This window comes from Heptranchias perlo, chromosome 11, assembly GCF_035084215.1.
Source record: "Heptranchias perlo isolate sHepPer1 chromosome 11, sHepPer1.hap1, whole genome shotgun sequence".
Taxonomy (NCBI): domain Eukaryota; kingdom Metazoa; phylum Chordata; class Chondrichthyes; order Hexanchiformes; family Hexanchidae; genus Heptranchias; species Heptranchias perlo.
This window is the reverse complement of record NC_090335.1, coordinates 14,413,747-14,434,625: the sequence shown is the minus strand read 5'-3', so window position 1 is coordinate 14,434,625 and position 20,879 is coordinate 14,413,747. Positions and strand designations below refer to the sequence as shown.

General features: G+C 42.6%; 1 protein-coding gene and 1 long non-coding RNA gene across 2 annotated transcripts in view; one reads left to right on the top strand and one right to left on the bottom strand.

Annotated features, from left to right (window-relative positions):
- Positions 1 to 15,407, top strand: part of LOC137327118 (uncharacterized) — a 44,862-nt gene extending 29,455 nt beyond the window's left edge. Inside the window, exon 3 of the long non-coding RNA XR_010964356.1 lies at positions 13,334 to 15,407. This is a non-coding gene — a long non-coding RNA (uncharacterized lncRNA). The remainder of the gene's footprint in view (positions 1 to 13,333) is intronic.
- Positions 1,645 to 20,485, bottom strand: itm2bb (integral membrane protein 2Bb). Its single transcript, XM_067992584.1, has 6 exons — positions 20,293 to 20,485; positions 14,580 to 14,714; positions 10,444 to 10,653; positions 9,925 to 10,035; positions 6,134 to 6,284; positions 1,645 to 2,220 (listed from the first exon to the last, which is right to left on the bottom strand). Exons 1-6 carry the CDS (start codon positions 20,377 to 20,379, stop codon positions 2,132 to 2,134), a joined length of 783 nt encoding a protein of 260 aa, XP_067848685.1. The 5' UTR covers positions 20,380 to 20,485; the 3' UTR covers positions 1,645 to 2,131.
- Positions 20,486 to 20,879: the final 394 nt, after the last annotated feature.

Here is a 20,879-nt window from a genome sequence, read left to right as displayed (position 1 = left end):
AATTTCCCAGAGTTTTACCTAAATTGACACTTCCTCCACTCCCCTCCCCCACCCTCCCATCTTTCCCAGGGGTGGAGTGATGTGCATGTAAAGTGAACTACATCTTATTTGAACAGGCTTGATGGACCATGTGGTTTTTTCCCCCCCTTTTTTTCATACAACTTAACTGTGAAAGAATTAGCAAGGAAGTAAAACACAACATGTAGGTGAAAGTGAGATTAGGAAATAGATCCAAGTGGATAAATCTATGAAACAGTAGGCAAAGCTGCAGTGAAAAATGGACAAATAATCTATTAGGTTGCATTAGCACAATGATACTGCAAAATTGCTGTGCACAGTGTTGGTCAGGTACTATATGAACTAGACTGTGCAAAACCTTGGCACAATGTTCATCCCAGAGCTGAACTTGAATCCCCACTTCCTGTTTATTACCAAGATTACTTACTTCCATCTCCACAACATGCCAGCTCTTATCCATGCTTGTCACCTCAACTGGTTTCTCCACAAATGTCCTCCTTGCTGGCCTCCCATATGATAATGCCAACCTGTCCAAAATGCAGTTGCTCATATCTTGTCCCACACTAGGTGCTGCATGCCCACCACTGCACCCTGCCTCCCACCAACCTACAATGTCACCCAATGAATAGTAAATTTAAAATCCTCATCAATCCCTCCACTCCCTCACCTTATCTCTGCAACTTCCTGCAGTCTTGGATCACCTCCCACACTTTGATCTTCAGAATTCTCTGCATTCCCACTCCTGTCTCCCCACTACTGGTAGCACCTTCAATCATTTTGCCCACTTTCTCAAACTTCCTTCCTAAACCTTTGTGCCTGTTCACCAAGAATTTTCTCAAAACCCATCTTTTGGCCAGCTACCCTAATCTCTCTGTGATTCAGCATCCATTCCTCTACTTCCCCCTCAACCATTTGTAAAATGCCTTGAGATTTGCCACTGAATATATTGTTAGGAGTACTGTGCACAGCACTGGTCACCTAATCAAAGAATATTACTGACTACCCTTGAAAGTGTGCAGAAGTGAGCAGGATTTCAGATATCAGAAATTTTAAATGAGAATGGTTAAGGAAATAGGGCTTTTTTTTTGGGGGGTGGGGGGAGGGAAGAGGAATAACCTCAAATTAGATTCTCAATTTCAACAGAATTAGATACGTTTTTGAGGGAAAGTATTGAGGAACATGATAAAAAGGCAGATAGTTGGGTTGATTTCAAAAGATAGGATTGTTGGGCCCAATGTCTCTTCCCCAACCAAAAATTTGTATGTTGAGAAATATTTTTTGGATTATAATTCTGAAAATTAGACTCTGACAAAAATAGACTTGGTTGTCAACATCTCCCTACTGAAGTAGAACCTTATAGTATCACTGTATATTGAGGTGACCCTCACTCCTGCCCCCATCTAGTGGAAGTTAAATTCCTGGATGAGCCAGTTAAACAATGGGACAACTGAAGCAATCGTCTTTGGCCCCCACAGCAAACTCCATGACCAAGCTTTTAGTCACCCCTCCCAATATCATCTTTGGCTCAGCACATGTTTTTGTCTGATTACACTTCTGCAGAGCACCTTGGGATGTTTCTGTACATTAAAAGCACTATGCAAATACAAGTTGTACATTCCCACAAAACAATTTTAAAAGATTTTATTGTTACCATTTACCTTACATAGGTTATATACATAAATCAGAATTTAGTCAAACTGGTTTACTGTATCACACCATGTTCTCTTCTCTCCCACCCAGAGTGTCTTAGTAGAGATTAATACAGCAGGTACTTGAAAAAAAATTAAGGTGCGAAAATCTTGTTTCCTCCCACCCAAGTCAAAGAAAGTGTTAATTGTATTGAATTAAATTCCAGTCTAATATAATACAGCCCACTATTGAAGTGAATAGAAATCTTAGTTATCATTTTGTCACAAGCTACTATTGCATCTTTAAAACGGCTGCTTGCATCTTACACTTCCAATAGTACTTAAGCAGAGATGAAATTTGCAGATGTACAAAATAAACCCTGTTTACACTATATTAAAAAAATTAAGATAAATGCATTGCACACCAGGAAAAAAAGTGATTTTGTTGGGCTCAACACTGAGCGGCACTGGATAGTCTTCAGCAATTATTGTGCACAGATGAGAGTTTGAACAGCAACACGGCTTTCAAAATGGCGAATCTTGAAACATTTCATTATCTCTCGCTTTTGGATGCCTGGAGAAGAGGAGAAATTTATTAAATAGAACCATGTTTATCTGCAGAAAGTGGTCTACACCAATAGAGGCAACATGAACAAAAATGTCATTTTGAATTCTACATTTAGATTGAAAGCAAAGATTACCAATGTGCCATACAAAAAGGTGTTTTTTTTAAAATTCATTCATGGGATGTGGGCGTCACTAGCAAGGCTAGCATTTATTGCCCATCCCCAATTGCCCTTGAAGGTGGTGGTGAGCCGCTTTCTTGAACCGCTGCAGTCCAGACTGTGTGGTGAAGGTTCTCCCACAGTGCTGTTAGGAAGGGAGTTCCAGAATTTTGACCCAGTGACGATGAAGGAACGGCGATATATTTCCAAATCAGGATGGTGTGTGACTTGGAGGGGAACGTGCAGGTGGGTGTTCCCATGCGCCTGCTGCTCTTGTCCTTCTAGGGGGTAGAAATCACTGGTTTGGGAGGTGCTGTCAAAGAAGCCTTGGCGAGTTGCTGCAATGCATCTTGTAGATGGTACACACTGCAGACATGGTGTGCTGGCAGTGGAGGGAGTGAATGTTTAAGGTAGTGGATGGGATGCCAATCAAGCAGGCTGCTTTGTCCTGGATGGTGTCGAGCTTAAGTGGTGTTGGAGCTGCACTCATCCAGGCAAGTGGAGAGTATTCCATCACACTCCTGACTTGTGCCTTGCAGATGATGGAAAGGCTTTGGGGAGTCAGGTGGTGAGTCACTCGCCACAGAATACCCAGCCTCTGTAGCCACAGTATTTACGTGGCTGGTCCAGTTAAGTTTCTGGTCAATGGTGACTCCCAGGATGATGTTGGGGGATTTGACAATGGTAATGTCGTTGAATGTCATGGAGAGGTGGTTAGACTCTCTCTTGTTAGAGATGGTATTGCCTGGCATGAACGTTACTTGCCACTTATCAGCCCAAGCCTGGATGTTGTCCAGGTCTTGCTGCATGCGGGCTCGGACTGCTTCATTATCTGAGGGGTTGCGAATGGAACTGAACACTGTGCAGTCATCAGCGAACATCCCCATTTCTGACCTTATGATGGAGGGAATTCACTGATTCAGCAGCTGAAGATGGTTGGGCCTAGGACACTGCCCTGAGGAACTTCTGCAGCACTGTCCTAGTGCTGAGATGATTGGCCTCCAACAACCATTTCTCTAGGGCTCCTTGATGCCACTCAGTCAAATGCTGCCTTGATGTCAAGGGCCGTTACTCTCACCTCACCTCTGGAATTCCACTCTTTCGTCCATGTTTGGACCAAGGCTGTAATGAGGTCTGCAGCCGAGTGGTCCGGGCAGAACCCAAACTGAGCGTCGTTGAGTAGGTTATTGGCGAGTAAGTGCTGCTTGATGGAAGGTGTTGTCGACACCTTCCGTCACTTTGCTGATGATTGAGAGTGGACTAATGGGGTGGTATTTGGCCGGATTGGATTTGTCCTTTGTGGACAGGATATACCTGGGCAATTTTCCACTTTGTCAGGTAGAACCCAGTGTTGTAGCTGTACGAGAACAGCTTGGCTGGAGGCACAGCTATTTCTGGAGCACAAGGCTTCAGCACTACTGCCAGGATGTTGTTGGGGCCCTTGGCCTTTGCTGTATCCAGCACACTCAGCCATTTCTCAATATCATGTGGAGTGAATCGAATTGGCTGACGGCTAACTTCTGTGATGGTGGGGATCTCAGGGAGGAGGCGGAGATGGATCATCCACTTCAGCCAGAAGTGCCAACACTTCAGCCTTGAATTTTGCACTCAGGTGCAGATTTACATATCTAGTTTCTGCAGCAAGTTTGTTACTTTTATTTATTAGGCAGTTAAGTGTCCTGCCCCAAAACAGAAAAACAAGTTAACCTGACCACACAGTCACCTGAGGAACACAGCACAAAGGGTGAAATTAAGTCATCCAAAAAGTTGAATACTGAACATGTGATATGAACATAATTCAAAGCCCAGGATACTTCAATACTACATATTCTTTTCGCAGTCTATATGACTACTTTTGGCATCACCTCAGCATGGGGGTCAGCTTCTACATGTATGAAGAGAAAACTGAGCTCTACTTCTCCAATCAATCCTGACTACACAACTGCCACTGCTATATGACATCAAGCTGTAGATTTTCTCCAAGTTAAAATGGCACAGCTGAAGCCATTTTGTTTGGCTCCCATCAAACCCCACTGCAGCCCAATTCCATTCCTCTCAGCTGCTTGCTCAAGCTGAATACAAAAATGGTATGCAAGCTTGATGTCCCATTTCACCTTGGGTGGAGTTTCAAACCCTACATTTTATCCAACACTGCTTTTCTGCCTACAAATTATCATTCACCTCCCCAAAACGTTCATCCATGTCTATCACCTCCATGCTCATTTTCCCCAATGTTATCCTCGTCATTCTCCTGGGCTCTGAGGTAAATTACAACTCTTCCAAAACTCTGCTGCCTGCATCCTATTCTGTTGCCCTATTGCTCCTGTCCTTGCAACCAAAATCCTTAACCTCATTTACAAGTCACCATGTCCTCCCTAACTCTGCACCCTCCTCCAGCCATTAGGGACAATATGCAACCTCTGCCCTTCTTTGCATTGCCTGCTGCCTCCTCTACCTTTGGTGGCAGAGCCATCAGCCACCTTGGTCCCACTCAAACACTTACCCTTAACCCCATTGCCTTGCTAGCTACTTCTCCTTCAAAAGCCTTCTCAAAACCTACCTCCTACAACAGCACACTCCCAATGATCTGCCTCAATTTTTGCCTTTACAGTGCTTTGTGGTAATTACATTAAAGTCACTGCTACCACACATCTTGACAATTCAAATGAAGCAAACAACCTATCTGCAACATAATGACTCAAAAGAGCAGGCAAGTTAACTTCTTTGTTTGCAGGAATGCACTTTCCTTTCACTTCCCAGCTAATGTCAGGAACTTGCTGGAGAAACCAGATGTAATGCACCATTTAATTGTGCATCTGTTTGTGCTTTTAAATTACCTTAAGAGTTCATCTTTAATGATTAGCATACCAAGGACATAATTGTAAACATTTGACAAAAATACATTAAATCAATTCAAATCCACCATGAGTCAATCCAACCTAAATTCCAAGTGTTAGACAGTAGTCATATTCCACATTAAAAATACTGGTGAGTATGCCCATGCTAAATAAATTTTTGTAACACATTTATCCTAAGAAAAAGATTGGTCACTCCCCCCTCCCATCACCTTCAAGCTGCTGGCAGCTCTGCAGTACCTCACCTAAATGAACATTCCACATGTAAGCCTAGACACCAAGTGTCAGCAGGCTATTCAATCTGGATAGGCATCACAATCACACTTGATCCTGTCCTCACTGGACATCCACTTTCCAGTAAAAGACCTCTGAATAGTAATCAGGAGCATAAACTCTGAATGACTTACTCCTCCTCCTCCTCCTCTCTTCCCCCACCCCAAAGCCCAGGAGCACTGGCACCAATTATAGCACACCAACTACTGTCATCAGCTAATGCAGCACAGACTAGGAATCAAACCTAGGACTTCCTGATCCGACATTACCAAATAACACGGTACATTTACCCACTAAATCAAGTGCTGGAACAGAGTAGAGGGAGTTCCACTTTATATTCAACAACAACACTGTGCCTAACTTGGGAGTGCTTGATACCAACACCAAGAAGTCAGAAGTAGATCTATCAAAATATTCATGGACATAAAACACTAATTATGTGGTTAGAATGTTCATTTTGATACTGGTACGGAGCAAAAAAGTTACAAAAGTTGGATATTATGGAACCCCATGCATGGATACAATTTTGTTACTTTACCATGGAATATGTTGTTCAAAAGGTAAAATTAGGTCATAGCATAAGCTCCCTTAATATCAAAGCAGTGTAAAACAACACGTATAAAGAAATATTTACCTTTTCCAAGATATCTGCGTTGAAGCTTGAAGGTCTCCTTTCCACGGCAAAGGCGAGAGATAAAGTATCCAAGCTCATCCACGTTTTCAATGTAATCAGTAACCACCATCTCTTCATGGATCAAGTAAGACTGGGGCAAGTAGGTACCAGCCTGTTCAAAAGTTAATTGAGGTCTTGTTTAAATTCTTAAACAGTATTATAGGCACAGTCTCAAAATATTCTGCACTTCACTATCCAGTAACCCTAACTGGAAGTGCATGCATAACATCAGATGAGAACAGGAGTGGGTTCAGCCACAAGAACATCAAGGCTCACATGAATAGCTGCCAGCCAGCTGAAATACCAAAGAAACCAGAACCCATGTGTTGTGGGAAAAAATCACCACTCGGAGTCAGACTTAAAGATTCAACATGCAGTTTATTGGACAAAGCGTGGTTTTAGGGTAAATACCACTGTTATGTACCCATTAGTCACTTCATCGTTGCCCTTAATTCAACAGTCCAAAATCCACACTAACACATGGAACCATACTTCAGCAAAGAGGTAACATCTTCAGGAGGGAAGAAAATACTGGCAACTGCATACAGTTTGGTATTTCACATCACAATCAAAATGAGCAAAATTCCCTTGACCTGCAAGGCAAGTCAGAAATTTTGTTTTATTATTCATTCATGGGATGTTGGCGCCTTCTTGAACCACTGCAGTCCGTGAGGTGAAGGTTCTCCCACAGTGCTGTTAGGAAGGGAGTTCCAGGATTTTGACCCAGTGACGATGAAGAAACAGCGATACATTTCCAAGTCGGGATGGTGTGTGACTTGGAGGGGAATGTGCAGGTGGTGTTGTTCCCAAGTGCCTGCTGCCCTTGTCCTAGGTGGTAGAGGTCACGGGTTTGGGAGGTGCTGTCAAAGAAGCCTTGGCGAGTTGCTGCAATGCATCCTGTGGATGGTACACACTGCAGCCACGGTGCGCCAGTGGTGAAGGGAGTGAATGGGGTGCCAATCAAGCAGGCTGCTTTTTCCTGGATGGCGTTGAGCTTAGAGTGTTGTTGGAGCTGCACTCATCCAGGCAAGTGGAGAGTATTCCATCACACTCCTGACTTGTGCCTTGTAGATGGTGGAAAGGCTTTGGGGAGTCAGGAGGTGAGTCACTCACTGCAGAATACCCAGCCTCTGACCTGCTCTTGCAGCCACAGTATTTATATGGCTGGTCCAGTTAAGTTTCTGGTCAATGGTGACCCCCAGGATGGTGGGGGATTCGGCGATGGTAATGCCATTGAATGTCATGGGGAGGTGGTTAGATTCTCCCTTGTTGGAGATGGTCATTGACTGGCACAAATGTTACTTGCCACTTATCAGCCCAAGCCTGGATGTTGTCCAGGTCTTGCTGCATGTGAGCACAGACTGCTTCAATCATCAGCAAACATCCCCATTTCTGACCTTACGATGGAGGGAAGGTCATTGATTAAGCAGCTGAAGATGGTTGGGCCTAGGACGCTGCCCTGAGGAACTCCTGCAGCAATGTCCTAGGGCTGAACTGGCCTCCAACAACCACTACCATCTTCCTTTGTGCTAGGTATGACTCCAATCACTCGAGTGTTTTCCATGATTCCCATTGACTTCAATTTTACTAGGGCTCCTTGGTGCCACACTCTGTCAAATGCTGCCTTGATGTCAAGGGCAGTCACTCTCACCTCACCTCTGGAATTCAGCTCTTTTGTCCATGTTTGGACCAAGGCTGTAATGAGGTCTGGAGCAGAGTGGTCCTGGCGGAACCCAAACTAAGCATCGGTGATCAGATTATTGGTGAGCAAGTGCCGCTTGATAGCACTGTCGACGACACCTTCCATCACTTTGCTGATGATTGATAGTAGACTCATGGGGCAGTAATTGGCCAGGTTGGATTTGTCCTGCTTTTTGTGGACAGGGCATATCTGGACAATTTTGCACTGTTGTAGCTGTACTGGAACAGTTTGGCTCGAGGCGCGGCTAGTTCTGGAGCAAAACTTCCTCCCCTTTATATTCTAGCCCTCTAGTTATAAAGCCTATCATTCCATTAGCCTTTTTGATAATTTTTTGTACCTGACTACAACATTTTAGTGATCTGGTACATGGACCCCTCAATCTCTTTGGATCTCCACTGTTGCTAGTTTTTCCACCATTTAAAATACTCTGATCTATCTTTTAGTCTAAAATGGATGACCTCACATCCTCACAATAATTACCTGCTTTGAAAGCCATCTGCCAGTTTTGCCCACGCACTTAATCTATCAATGGCTCTTTGTAATTTTATGCTCCCGTCTAGATTACTTACTATGCCACCTAGCTTTGTGTCATATAGCTCCCTATTATGGTATGCAAGTCACAAATAAATATTGTGAATAATTGAGACCCCACAGATTCTTGTGGAACGCCACTAGATAATTCCTTCCAATTAGAGTACATACCCATTATCCCTACTCTGTTTTCTACCACCTACCCAATCTTCTAACCAGGTCAACAATTAGCCTTCAATTCTGTGAGCTTTAATTTTAGCCAGTCTCTTATGTGGAACCATATCGAATGCCTTCTGGAAGTCCATATAAACTATATCCATAGATGTTCCTGTCTACTACTTTAGTTACATCCCCAAACAATTCAATTAGGTTTGTTAGACATGACCTACCTGTTGAAGCCCCCATAATGTACAGAAGTTGGATTTTTATAATTTCATCAGGTAATGTTACCAGCCCACCAACTTGCTTGACGACAATCTACCTTGTGTGGAACTTCTCTTTTACAAGAAGGTTACACACTCCCTTCTCCCAACAGTTAAGTTTTCCTGGGAAAAAACCCTTTGTCACCTAATTACTACTTCCTGATTTATCTAATCTTTTCTACTTGTGTTGCCTTGCACTGTCGGCCTTGGTCCTTACCTAGGTTTCTCAAAACAACTCTGTTCTTGCACCTGCAAGTTATTTTTAAATATAAAAAAGTTGATCACAAAAAACCTCCAGGAACATTTATACAGATCATCCTGTAACAAAATTGGGAGCATAGCAGAAAACCTACTGACTGGAATTGAGGAGGCAAGTCCAACAATAATCATTATAGAAGACTGTTTTATAGTGATGGAGAAAAAAGAAATCTTGGGGTGCAAGTCAATCCATGTGTGCGCTCATTTAAGTTACAATTGGGACAATCAAGAATTAGGAGTGATGTACTGATACCCTCTGCTGAATGTGGAAACTGATATTATGATACGCTTCAATATCTACTAGCATCTCACTTAAGTCTCCATTCAGTTGCCCCCCACTAAACAGCAAGAAATTAAAACTATGGGGGCTTCAACCAGCATCCACAAATACACTCCAATGGTCAGCAGATAGTCATCATTTCCTCCTCTCTTCTTTCCCTCCCTCAAGCCTGGGCAGAGATCAGATATACCACTACTATTGCTATCCTAGTTAAGGTTGCTTTGGGACCTGATTACCCAAGGAGTCAAATCCTACATCTGCCAGATTAGTGCCAGACCATGCAGTACATTTACTAACTGCAGTACCCCCAATGCTATCCTAGTCAAGGTTGTTCTGGGCCACATTAACCAGGGGTCAAACCCAAGAACTACCAGGTGGAATACCACACCATTCACCAACAGAATCAAGAGCTTCGATAAGTTTTCCAAACTTTAGGACAACCTTCATATTCCAGATGACTTGGGCTACATAGAAAATCTGCATTTTGGGTCAATGTTCCCAGAAACAAGTTTGTTCAGACCCAGAAAGTAAATAGCTGTCAACTTTGACCTTTACATACCTCAATGTTGATTAGCAACTCAAACAAGGTGCGTGGCGGCATGACAATAGATGAATTTAATGGAATCACATAGCATTTGTTCAAACTGAGATCCAGGTACGCAGTCAGACCCTAGGAAAGAAATTTATTTAAAATACTCAAGCCAACTTCACTTCTGTTTCATTATGTGCAAACCATGCTAGATTAGCAGGGCAAACAGACTGAAAAACCAATGTTTTGTTAAACCATAAATAGTTAGGAGTTTAACACTAAAGCAACACAATCTCCTGCTTACCATAACTAAAACTTGTTTATATCTGGACTCTCGCCTAGATACAATTTTTTTTTTAAAAAAGGGCTCAAAGTGACCAGGGGCAGCATTTTTACTTAGTTATAATTAAAAATGGAAATACCTGATCACAAAATATAGTTAAAACTCATGAAGTGTACCACGAAAAGCAGATTTAAAAAGTGTGGAACGAACCAACAAAAATTAAGTTTTAAAAAATGAACCATGTCGATAGAGAGATGACTACATACCCTGTGGAAATCATGAACAATATCTGCTGGATCACTATCAGCAAATTCTGGTACAGGAACACTGATCAGTTCAACTCCATCATCCTCCAGAATCCGAATGTTTTCTTGAATTGATTGGTACGGAGCTGCTTGTGAATCAGCATCAATGTCCGGGACCAGATAGTCTTCAGGATCACGGTATTTGAGCCCACAAAAGAAAACTTCACCTTCCTGGAAGAAATTAACAGGTGAAACCTAAAATTAAAGTTCCATTGTAATTCTATGAAAACCCACAGCTAATTTTATTATTTTTGCCAGGGAAAGGAGCCATCAACCAAGGAGGGAGTGTTCCCAGAGAACATTCAATGGAATTCAAAGAACCCCCAAATCATCTCTCGAGCTGTGTTACAGCTGAATAAACTAGTAGAGGATATAGTTCCTATTATGAGGTCCTCTTTTGAGCCAAAAGGGTAATGATTAAAGTCAGAAATTAACTGTCATGGGGAGATATTTGTAGAGATCAAACAGAAATATTAAGTTGCATTCTGATTTTGTTTAGCAGCTAAATTTTTCTTGCACATTTAGCACTGAAATATGATAAAGCTAACTGGAAGCAAGTCTCAAGTTTCCAACAGCTTGCATAGTTCTGCTGAAAACACAAGATGCGTTCATCCTTTTGACTGTTGATCAAATGCTGAACTAGAATCATTAGATGGTGCAGATGCATTGCAAACCATTAGTGTGAACATCACTAGAGTTTATACTGGTCACTGCTCATTCTGCTTTTCTTTCCATTCATACTAAAAATGTGGATTTTTTTGTGGAGTACAAGGAGCTTGTGTTGCAACATGTACCAATAGTTCTGTAGCTCCTCAAGCAGATAGGGAAGATGGAAAAGATTTCATTTAACTGTACTGGAGACTCCAGCTCAGAGGAAGATCTTAAAACCATTTCCTTCCCTCACCAACAGGGTGACCATTGGTGCAACAAATGCTACTCTGCCTAAGTTCTCCTGCTCAACTATTTCTGCACCTTTCAAAATTTACTCTTAATTTCCAAATTCAAAATACACAATACAATCATATAGGCTTGCAATATACTGGGTAGACACTGTTCAAGCAAAGTTGAGCATACATGACAAAATCCTTCATTTGCTTATTGTTGAAATGTAAGCCCCACTTGCCTATCGTGGGTTGGGATATCTGGCCTGTAACCTTGCCTGCCCCATTTGTGCAGCACCTGATTTTCCAAAGTGCAATTTGGGCAAAAAATTAGGCTACTGATATGTGCAGGCTCATTTAAATATTATTTAAACAGGATCCTTCCTGGAAGAGCAATGATGCTCTCATTGTGTGGCAGTCCACATTGTCTATGTTACTTGAAGAACGGGAATAGCTCAAGAACAGGTCTATCCTCTGCACAGATGGCTGCTGTGACTACTAAAAAGGCCCCCCCCCCCCAACAGCAGAGGAGTACCTCGGCCTGGACACCTCAGCACCCGTTTGCTGTTATTCAGTTGCCACCTGCAAGAAAAGGTGCTGTGCACAATGAAAGTGTATGCGTGAAAGGACAATGGTTGTGTACAATGCTTCAAATGGTACCTCAGAGGGTGCAGCACTTCACAACATAGGTTTGTACAAGGGTCCCACAAAAAAAGTGAGCAAAACCAAGTACGTATCTTTCTCCAACCGATAGTCAGATATTCTACTGGACCCCTACTTGGGCAACAAGTTGTTGCACATCTACGGACAAGCACCTCTTGCACATTTATTTTAAATGATTTTGCATTCCTACTATATTGTGGTTATTTAGCTTCCTTTCCACCGACCCCCCCCCAAATCTCAGGGAATATCTTACCAGTTACTGGTCCAATTTATAATGATTTTTTTTAAATTGCATATAGCATGTGTTCACTTCAATTGTATCCCTATCATTAAAACAAAAAATGTATAATGCTTTTGCAATTGGCTGCTGGGAAATTCAAGCTAGTTTTTAAAAAAAACTCCACCCCTACACATTTCCTCAAAAATTCTACAGTATTTTCCAAATCACAAGACGCAGTGGATATTCTGCAGGTAAACAAAAAGCATTAACTGCCACAATTTGAAAACAACTTCTCTCGGATAGTCATTCCAGGTGCAGTAAAAGTTCAAACCAGCAGTTCCTTACAAGATATACTGCTCAAAAAATTGTTTTCAATCCAAACAATTTCACCTACAAAGGAGTTCCCTGTTGGATTACTAAACGTCCTTATGAGCATAACTGATCTGATAACTGGCACAAAGCTGCCCTGCTTATAATTGCAGGAAGGTTTAACCAAATCTCGCTTGAACTACCTACCCATATTTCCAACAAGGTGTTAAACAAAGGCTCAGGTGAATGTAAGATTCCATGGCACAATTCAAAAAGCTGGGAAGTTTTGTCCTAGCCAACATTCATCCTTTAAATCTACACAACCCAACTGATTTAATGCCATTTCTGGGTCCTCGGCATGTGCTAACTGGCTGCTGCATTTTCTTATCTAACAGTGCCTATATTTCAAACTAACTCATTGTCTGTGAAGCACTTTGAGACACCCTGAGGTAGAGAGTGAAAGATGCTTTCTAAATGCAGTTGAAAGGTTTGCCCAAGTGCATATCACACTCAGGTGAGCGGCAACTGCTAACATTGAATTTCAGATCTATAAAAATCACAAAATGAAGCCAAGTAAAAGTGAGTTGTCATCTGGAAACTGAGGAAGTATTAATTTGATGCAGTGAGATCACTACAACATTGCGTTTGTAGACCACAAAAATTTTACTTTTAAGTTGTTCTCAAGAGTAATATCACATTAATATTCAATGGGAAAACCCCTCATGTAGACGTTTAACTTTGTTCCTTTTTTCCCCCCTCCCCTTCTCTCTGATTGCAGATATTCTCGCTTGGGCATGGCTCCCTGGGCACCAGCCACTCTCCAGTACCTTTATGCAAGAGCCCAAGAGATATTTAACATGGTTAAGTCTCGAGACATCTGGGATTTACAAGCAAGGGTTGAATCAGTGACACTTCATCCAACCACTACAAATTTAAGTTCCAGCTTAAGTTTTAAACCTTCAGGACCAAGCACCTTATTTTCTTGTTAAAAAATGTGGCAATGCATAAAATTGTATTTTCTTTTGGATGATACATAACATTTTATACATGTTAAAAGGCTTAAGGGATGGAATGTGACACTGTCCTAAATACTGTGAACAATTCTAATGTTAAAGTTTATAACTATATATTCTACATACATAAGACATTAACATTCCCCACTGGTAAAGCCAATGTGCAACTAAGCCATACAGAAGGTCTCAGATTTCATGGTTCCAGGTTTGATTTGGGCTGTGCCAAGTTAACAGATCTGGAATCACAAATGGATGCTATAGTTCATCTCAGCACTCTCGGCTATGAGTGGGAATGGAAGGGGGGCAGTCAGCAGGGCTCCCGCTCGTTATTAAATGCCAGTATGTGGACATCAGGCAACGACAGGATCAGGCTCAGTTACAACAGCCAATCATGTCTAGGTTCACATATGATTATCAGCTGCTTGGGAGGGAATGGAACTACACCGCAGTATGAGTCAGGAGAAATAAGCAAAAACTATGAGGACAGTTTTACATAGTGCTCACATTTCTTTTAGATACAGTGCAAGAACAAATGCACCAACAATTCAGCAACAGAAGCTTCCCCATCTCTTATAAATTAAACATCTTAAAATGAAGCTGCAAAACAGTAGGATCCAGTTTTTGCTCCCAAAGACAATTCAGTGGTATCCATTGTCATCCTGGTTTCAATCCTAGTTTTGTGTGTTTTTAAAAAAAAGTTAGGCAACATTTTAGCCTTCACAACAATTTACATTACAAATTACAGCACATCAATGGAATATACAATGCAAGTCTTGCACAACTTGAAAACTTGCTCGTGCAGTACTGTGTGGTTTGTTATGACTCACTTTATCCATCCAGAATAATTAAGCATTACTGGAAAAGTTAATGCACAAAATTAATTTAAATCTGACTGACAATACAGATTGTCACCTAGGCATTTAAGAGCATCTGTACTGTGTCAGGCATTTAAACCAAGAGCCAAAGCACAATAGCAGCTTAAAAAATTAATCCCATTTAGCATTCTCCTACCTGCAAGATAAAATATCTGTAGAGATATGCACCGCCAACCACCACACCAGACAGCATGAGAGCTAGTCCAAGACACATACACCAGCACCAGACACGTGACTGGTGTCTAAATGGAACAACAACATCTTCTGGATCCTGTATTTAAAAAGAAGAGATATTACTTCAGTATCACACCAAGTACCAGCAACACAGCAAATCTACAAAATTCTGCTTGTTAAAGAACTCCATATTTCAGTTGCCATTGGTCTGAGCGCATTAACATATGACAAGATGTTTACCACAGATTGTATGCATCAGCTGTATTATACAATTTCAGTTTGTCCCCAATTCTTTGTTAATGTTGCAGCTCTACTAGCATTTACACCACGAGTGACATTTTTTAGATCCTCATCAACTTTGATCAAGGATTCAACAGTGATGCATCCAAAAACAGCCTGAGGGGACAAATTCATTCAGATAGTGATGAACCCTTAGCAGAACTACACTATTCAAAGTAAACACTATCCACATAACTGAACTTTCCTTCCTGTATGAATTGTCACACTACCTCTTTCACATTACTGTAGATGGGAAGCACAAAAATACTGATCTACTTCAGTTTTGTCTCAGTGCTTCTGGTATGAGAAACTGCAAGATTTCAGGCTTTAAGAAATCCCCATGGGTTTCCCCCCCCCCAAAAGTAGACATTTGCTTAACCAGATAACTGTAAACACAGCAGATTCCTTACTAGTGTTTAAAACAATGAAAACAGATACTAGTTTGATGTGTATAATGTAGGATCTATCCCACATGAGGGAGATTAAACAAGTAGTTGGGTGGTGCATGGTACATTCCACTATTTTCAGAAAATTGATGTTGCAATTGTCTCCTTGAAGAGCATGGAGCTAATGAGAGACTGAACAGCGATTTAGAGAAATGAGGTGGGAGCACAATACATTGGTTTAAGACGGTCAGTAGCCTTCAAATTCGCTCTCCAGTGTTCATATCTGCTTGGTGACAGCTCAAAACTGAGTGTGTTTCCAAGTAAATAGTACAAATTGGGCACAAGCAGTTCAATGCAAATATTGCAGAACAAAACAACTATAATACATTTGGGGCATTAATGTGGTGACAAACTGCAACATTGTCCAGTGTGTCAAAAAGTGGGGAAGCCATTAGCTTCTCTATTAACATAAGAATAAGTTTATTTTTAAAATCAGGTCACAACTCAATTAAGATTTTAACATTTGTACAAAATGGGAAGGGGGGGTGGGTATGCAGAGAAGACAGAAGTCAAGGACAGGGGACATATGGCTGGAGTAGTTTTCAGAGGCAAAGTGGGCCAAAGCTGTGGAGGGATTCAAGGAGGCAAACTTTTAATTCAATATTGGAGAACAAGGGAGCCCATGTTGTCAGCAAGGGCAGTGGTAATGGGCAGGTAAGTTTTGAACAGGGTTTCCCATCATGCATAAACTGCAAACAAGGATGTTGGAAAAACTAAGCCTGGAGATGACAAAAATATGCACAAGGATTTTGGCTGCAGTCAGGTGATGTGGGCAATGTTAAGGTGGACGTAAGCAGTATTGGTGAAGGATAGGAAGTATAATTTCATGCTCAGCTCCAAGTCAAACAGGTTGCCAAGAGCATGTGCATGGGAGGGAGCTAGAATCAGTGCTAACAGCTGAGATTGTGGTGTTGGCCAAAAACAATGGATTCTATCTTCCCAATGTATTATCTTCAGTATCCAATGTCCTTTCATTAATGGTTTGTTTAAGAGATAAGGGCCATCCAGTGTCTTGGGAACAACCTCAGAACACTACTGCACCAGCTTATGCCTACTAGAAACTGAACTGAGACTGTAATTTCATTTAGAACCCTTACAGGCAGCAGAGTTGATTCTCATCCCACCCATTTGGGCTGAAACTGAATACAGAACTAAGACCAGTGTCTAACCCAATGTACCACCCACTCACCTACAACACATAATAATGATGAGCGAAGACACTGGAGCTTCAATGTTGTTCACGACAGCCTTGTTTTACTGACAATATGGAGTCCCAATCTCAGCAATGCAGATACCAAACATTTCTTTATGTCAAAGAACTGCAAGGAGTCACCCAAGGTTGCTCTTATCTATTTCGCAGTAACTAATTTTAGGACAACATTGGCAAACATTTGGTTGCAAGTTGTTTAACAGTATAGCACTCTTAGGAGTTCAAGACAAATATACAGATGACATGGTTGTCCTGTTGATAGAATGGGCCTATATTCTCTGGAGCTTAGAAAGAAGAGGCAATCTCATTGAAACATATACATTTATGAGGGGGCTTACAGGGTAGATGCTGAGAGGCTTTCCCCCTGGCTGGAGAGTCTACAACTAGGGGGCAGAATCTTAAGATAAGGAGTCAGCCATTTAGGACTGAGATGAGGAAAAATTGCTTCACTCAGGGTTGTGAATCTTTGGAACTCTCCACCCAGAGGGCTGTGGATGCTGAGTCGTTCAGTATATTCAAGATTGAGACAAAAAGATTATTGGACACTAAGGGAATCAAGGAATATGGGGACAGGGTGGGAAAGTGGAGTTGAAGTCAAAGATCAGCTACTATCTTATTGAATGGAGGAGCAGGCTCAAGGGGCTGTATAGCCTACTCATGCTTCTATTTCTTATGTCCTTATACCAAAAGCAGACACTTAAAAATCCAGTTAATTCAGAGATTACAGATGTTTTGCTCCTTTCAAGCACACTGGAACCAACTGATGTGTCATGCACAAGCTTAAAATGTTATACTGCAGATTTACATGGAAATTAGAAATTATAACCAGTTATGTTGGTGTTTCTATCCCACATGAACAGTAGTCCCAATCTCATGTACCCATCCTGTTCCCTTCAACTCCCTTTTTCTCACCTACCTATCTGACCTATTCTTAAATAGTTTCAATCACTAACACTGGTAGTGCATTCTGCAGCCTCACAACCCTATCTAAAAAAAATGTTTCCCTGGTCTGTGCTAAACTTCTTACATTTAATTTTACATCTATGTTCCCTTGTTCTAGACCCCTTAGAAATCTGGAAACAATCTATTTTTGTCTACCCCATCTGTTCATAATTTTAAATACATCTATCAAATCACCCCTTTGCTCCAATGAACAACATCCTCAATTTTCCTCATCCTAGGTGATTCCAGGCTATACCCACCACTGTCAACATTCTTCCTATAATGTGGAACCCAAAACTGTACCCAGTACTCCAACTGTGGACCATGGTTTTACATAGATTGACCATTACACACTTGCAAAAAAGGATGCAATCTTCAGAATGTTCCTTCTTAAAATTAGTCAAATTAAAAAAGAACTCCCAACATTGTCCGCAGAGATGTATAAAGTTTAGCCCAGACATTTACAGAACAAACCTAGAGGCTGAGGTTATGAAACCCAAGTTTTCAACGAGCATTTACAAAAATTCACATAGGAGAGTCCCAAGTTCAATCCATGTTTTCAGCCCAGTTCTCAGATCTCAGCAAGGACAGTGGTGCTACAACCTCCTACAACTGGGGTCATTGTAGCCCAACACTCTCGGGGGTGGGGGGAGTGAAGAAAGGGAAGAGGGAGAAATAAACAACTAGGGACCATGCTAACTGAGCAAATCCTCAGATAAAGCAGATTTGTACATTAGATGAAAACAGGATTAGCTGCTGTAAAACTCCCACTGTAAAATAACTAGGTGGCATTTCCTGGAAGCTCACACAAGAGTGCACACTGAGAAAGTTACTTTAGAGCTGCAGGTGACCCTATGAAAAGTCACCATCTACAAAAGATAGTGTAAAGAAAACACTTGAAAAAGAATTTACAGATAGCTAAACCATGAAATTCAGTGGAAGTTTTTAAAAGGAGTAAAGGAAACAAGTCACTATTTCACAGCCATACTTCACTGTTTTAGTATTGAGGATTAAACAGAATGCAGAAGGTGCCATTGTACAGCACAATCAAATTGGTGTGTTGACATCTGGGCTGGGAGATTTTACTACTGGTCTGAATTGGTTGATGGGCATTTACAGTAATAAGAAACTGTACTACAATCTTATTGGGATGACATTCCTTTCATGGCTTTCCCATTATGAGTTAAATTCTTAACATATTCTGGGTTACAGTTTCCTTTAACTGTTTTATTACAAACTTGCACAAGAAATTCCATTGCACTTTATAATGTAACAACACTGTCTTCATAACATTGCCCACAAGTAACAGAAGACTTGGAAATGAAGCCTGCATTAAATTATACATCAGCAGATCTCCCTGATGTTGCTGACAGCAAGTCCGAGATCACAGTGAAGTGTGAGGCTTACAGAAAGTGCATGGCATACACACAGACTGCAGCAGTTCAAGGAGGTAGCTCACCACTATCTTCTCAAGGGCAATAGGGATGGGCAATAAATGCTGGCCTTGCCAGCAACGCCCACATCCCATGAATAAAAAAAATACAAGAATGTTATTGGTAAATCTCCTGTGGCATTCCTCAAGTTGGAGGATACACATAAAACAGATCAACAACAAAGTGTGAATTGGAAAGTGAGACAGTATGTAGGGCACTAACCGTGCACAGTATACCCAAGATTTGCTAAACAAATATTACATCACACTCACCAAACCCCAAATGCAAAATTCCAATCCTTGACCTTCAACCTCTCCCTCCCTATCTCTAACCTCCTCCAACCCCCAACTTCTGTTCCTCAGACCAGCTATTGAGCAGGGGACTCAGATCGGGCAGGAAAGTGGAATTGAGGTCAAACATCAGCCATCATCTTATTGAAGGCTCAAGGGGCCGTATGGCATACACCTATTTCCTATGGTCTGATGACTCCCTTCACCATACCATTGACAGACGTACTGTCAGCTGCCTCAGTCCCATGCTCTGGAATTCCCTCCCTTAAACCCATCTGCCTCTCCCCATTTAACACCCTTCTTAAAACCCAACTCTTTAGGTCACCGCTCCTATCGCTCCTCTTTTGTCTTGCTGTGTTTTCCTCACACCTCTATGAAGCACTTGGGACAAGTTTTAAAAGGCACTATACTGATATATAGAGAGAGATATAGATATAGTATTCTCCTAGCTCGAAGTTGGAGTGATTGCATTGGTTTCCTATATAAAGCAGCACTGCAATTTAAAAAGGGATTTAATGTACCACTTTTGTCAAGAAACATTCCCCACTTCCTGATCCGATTACCCGAAGGCAGCACAGAATGGAAGTTCGCCTGAGGCACCTCATTTCAAACCAAGGCCATTACTTCTGAAGTTACTTCAAGAGTTCAGCCACGGAACCAGGAGTTTCCCTGCAGCCACTTTCCGAGAGACGACGCCGCTTCCTCCAAAAGAAGTGGGGGGGTGGGGGGGGGGGGGTGATGAGGAGAACCAGTGAGCGACAAGGAGGACGGGCCCGAGCGCACTGTCAGCCATTTTATAGCCGCCGCTCGGACGGTCAAAGTCCGTTCTGTTCTACAACCGATAACGCTCTGGGATTCGGAGCGGACTCCAGGGATCTCTGGAGGAGGGAACTCTTCGGCCAGCAAAGGCCGCGCTCGGGGATTTAAAATGGGAGCCGAAACCCCGACCTCTAGCTCACCAACACCCGTATTCACTGCCTGGAACAAACCGCTCCGACTCGGTCTCCTCGCTTAGAGGGCCCGGGACGGCCTGTAAATGGCGGACAACCCCTTCTTCCCCCACCGGGAAACGCACCTTCTCGGGGATGATGAGTGCCTCGCTGTTCTCATCCTTTTTGGGCTCCTTCTGACTCAGTGCCGAGTTAAAGGACACTTTCACCATCGTCAGACCGCGGCGGAACTCGGCTACGCACTTCCAACAGCCTGGCTCCGCTCTCCTGATCCTCCGCGTGACGCAGCTCCCAACTAACACCGCACTCGGCTATCAGCTATCGAGAATCTATCGCCCCGCCCCCTGTGCGCTCGGAATACATCGCCCCGCCCCCTGTGCGCTCGGAATACATCGCCCCGCCCCCTGTGCGCTCGGAATACATCGCCCCGCCCCCTGTGCGCTCGGAATCTATCGCCCCTCCCCCTGCGAGCGCTCGGAATACATCGCCCCTCCCCCTGCGAGCGCTCGGAATACATCGCCCCGCCCCCTGTGCGCTCGGAATACATCGCCCCGCCCCCTGTGCGCTCGGAATCTACCGCCCCGCCCCCTGTGCGCTCGGAATCTACCGCCCCGCCCCCTGTGCGCTCGGAATCTACCGCCCCGCCCCCTGTGCGCTCGGAATCTACCGCCCCGCCCCCTGTGCGCTCGGAATACATCGCCCCGCCCCCTGT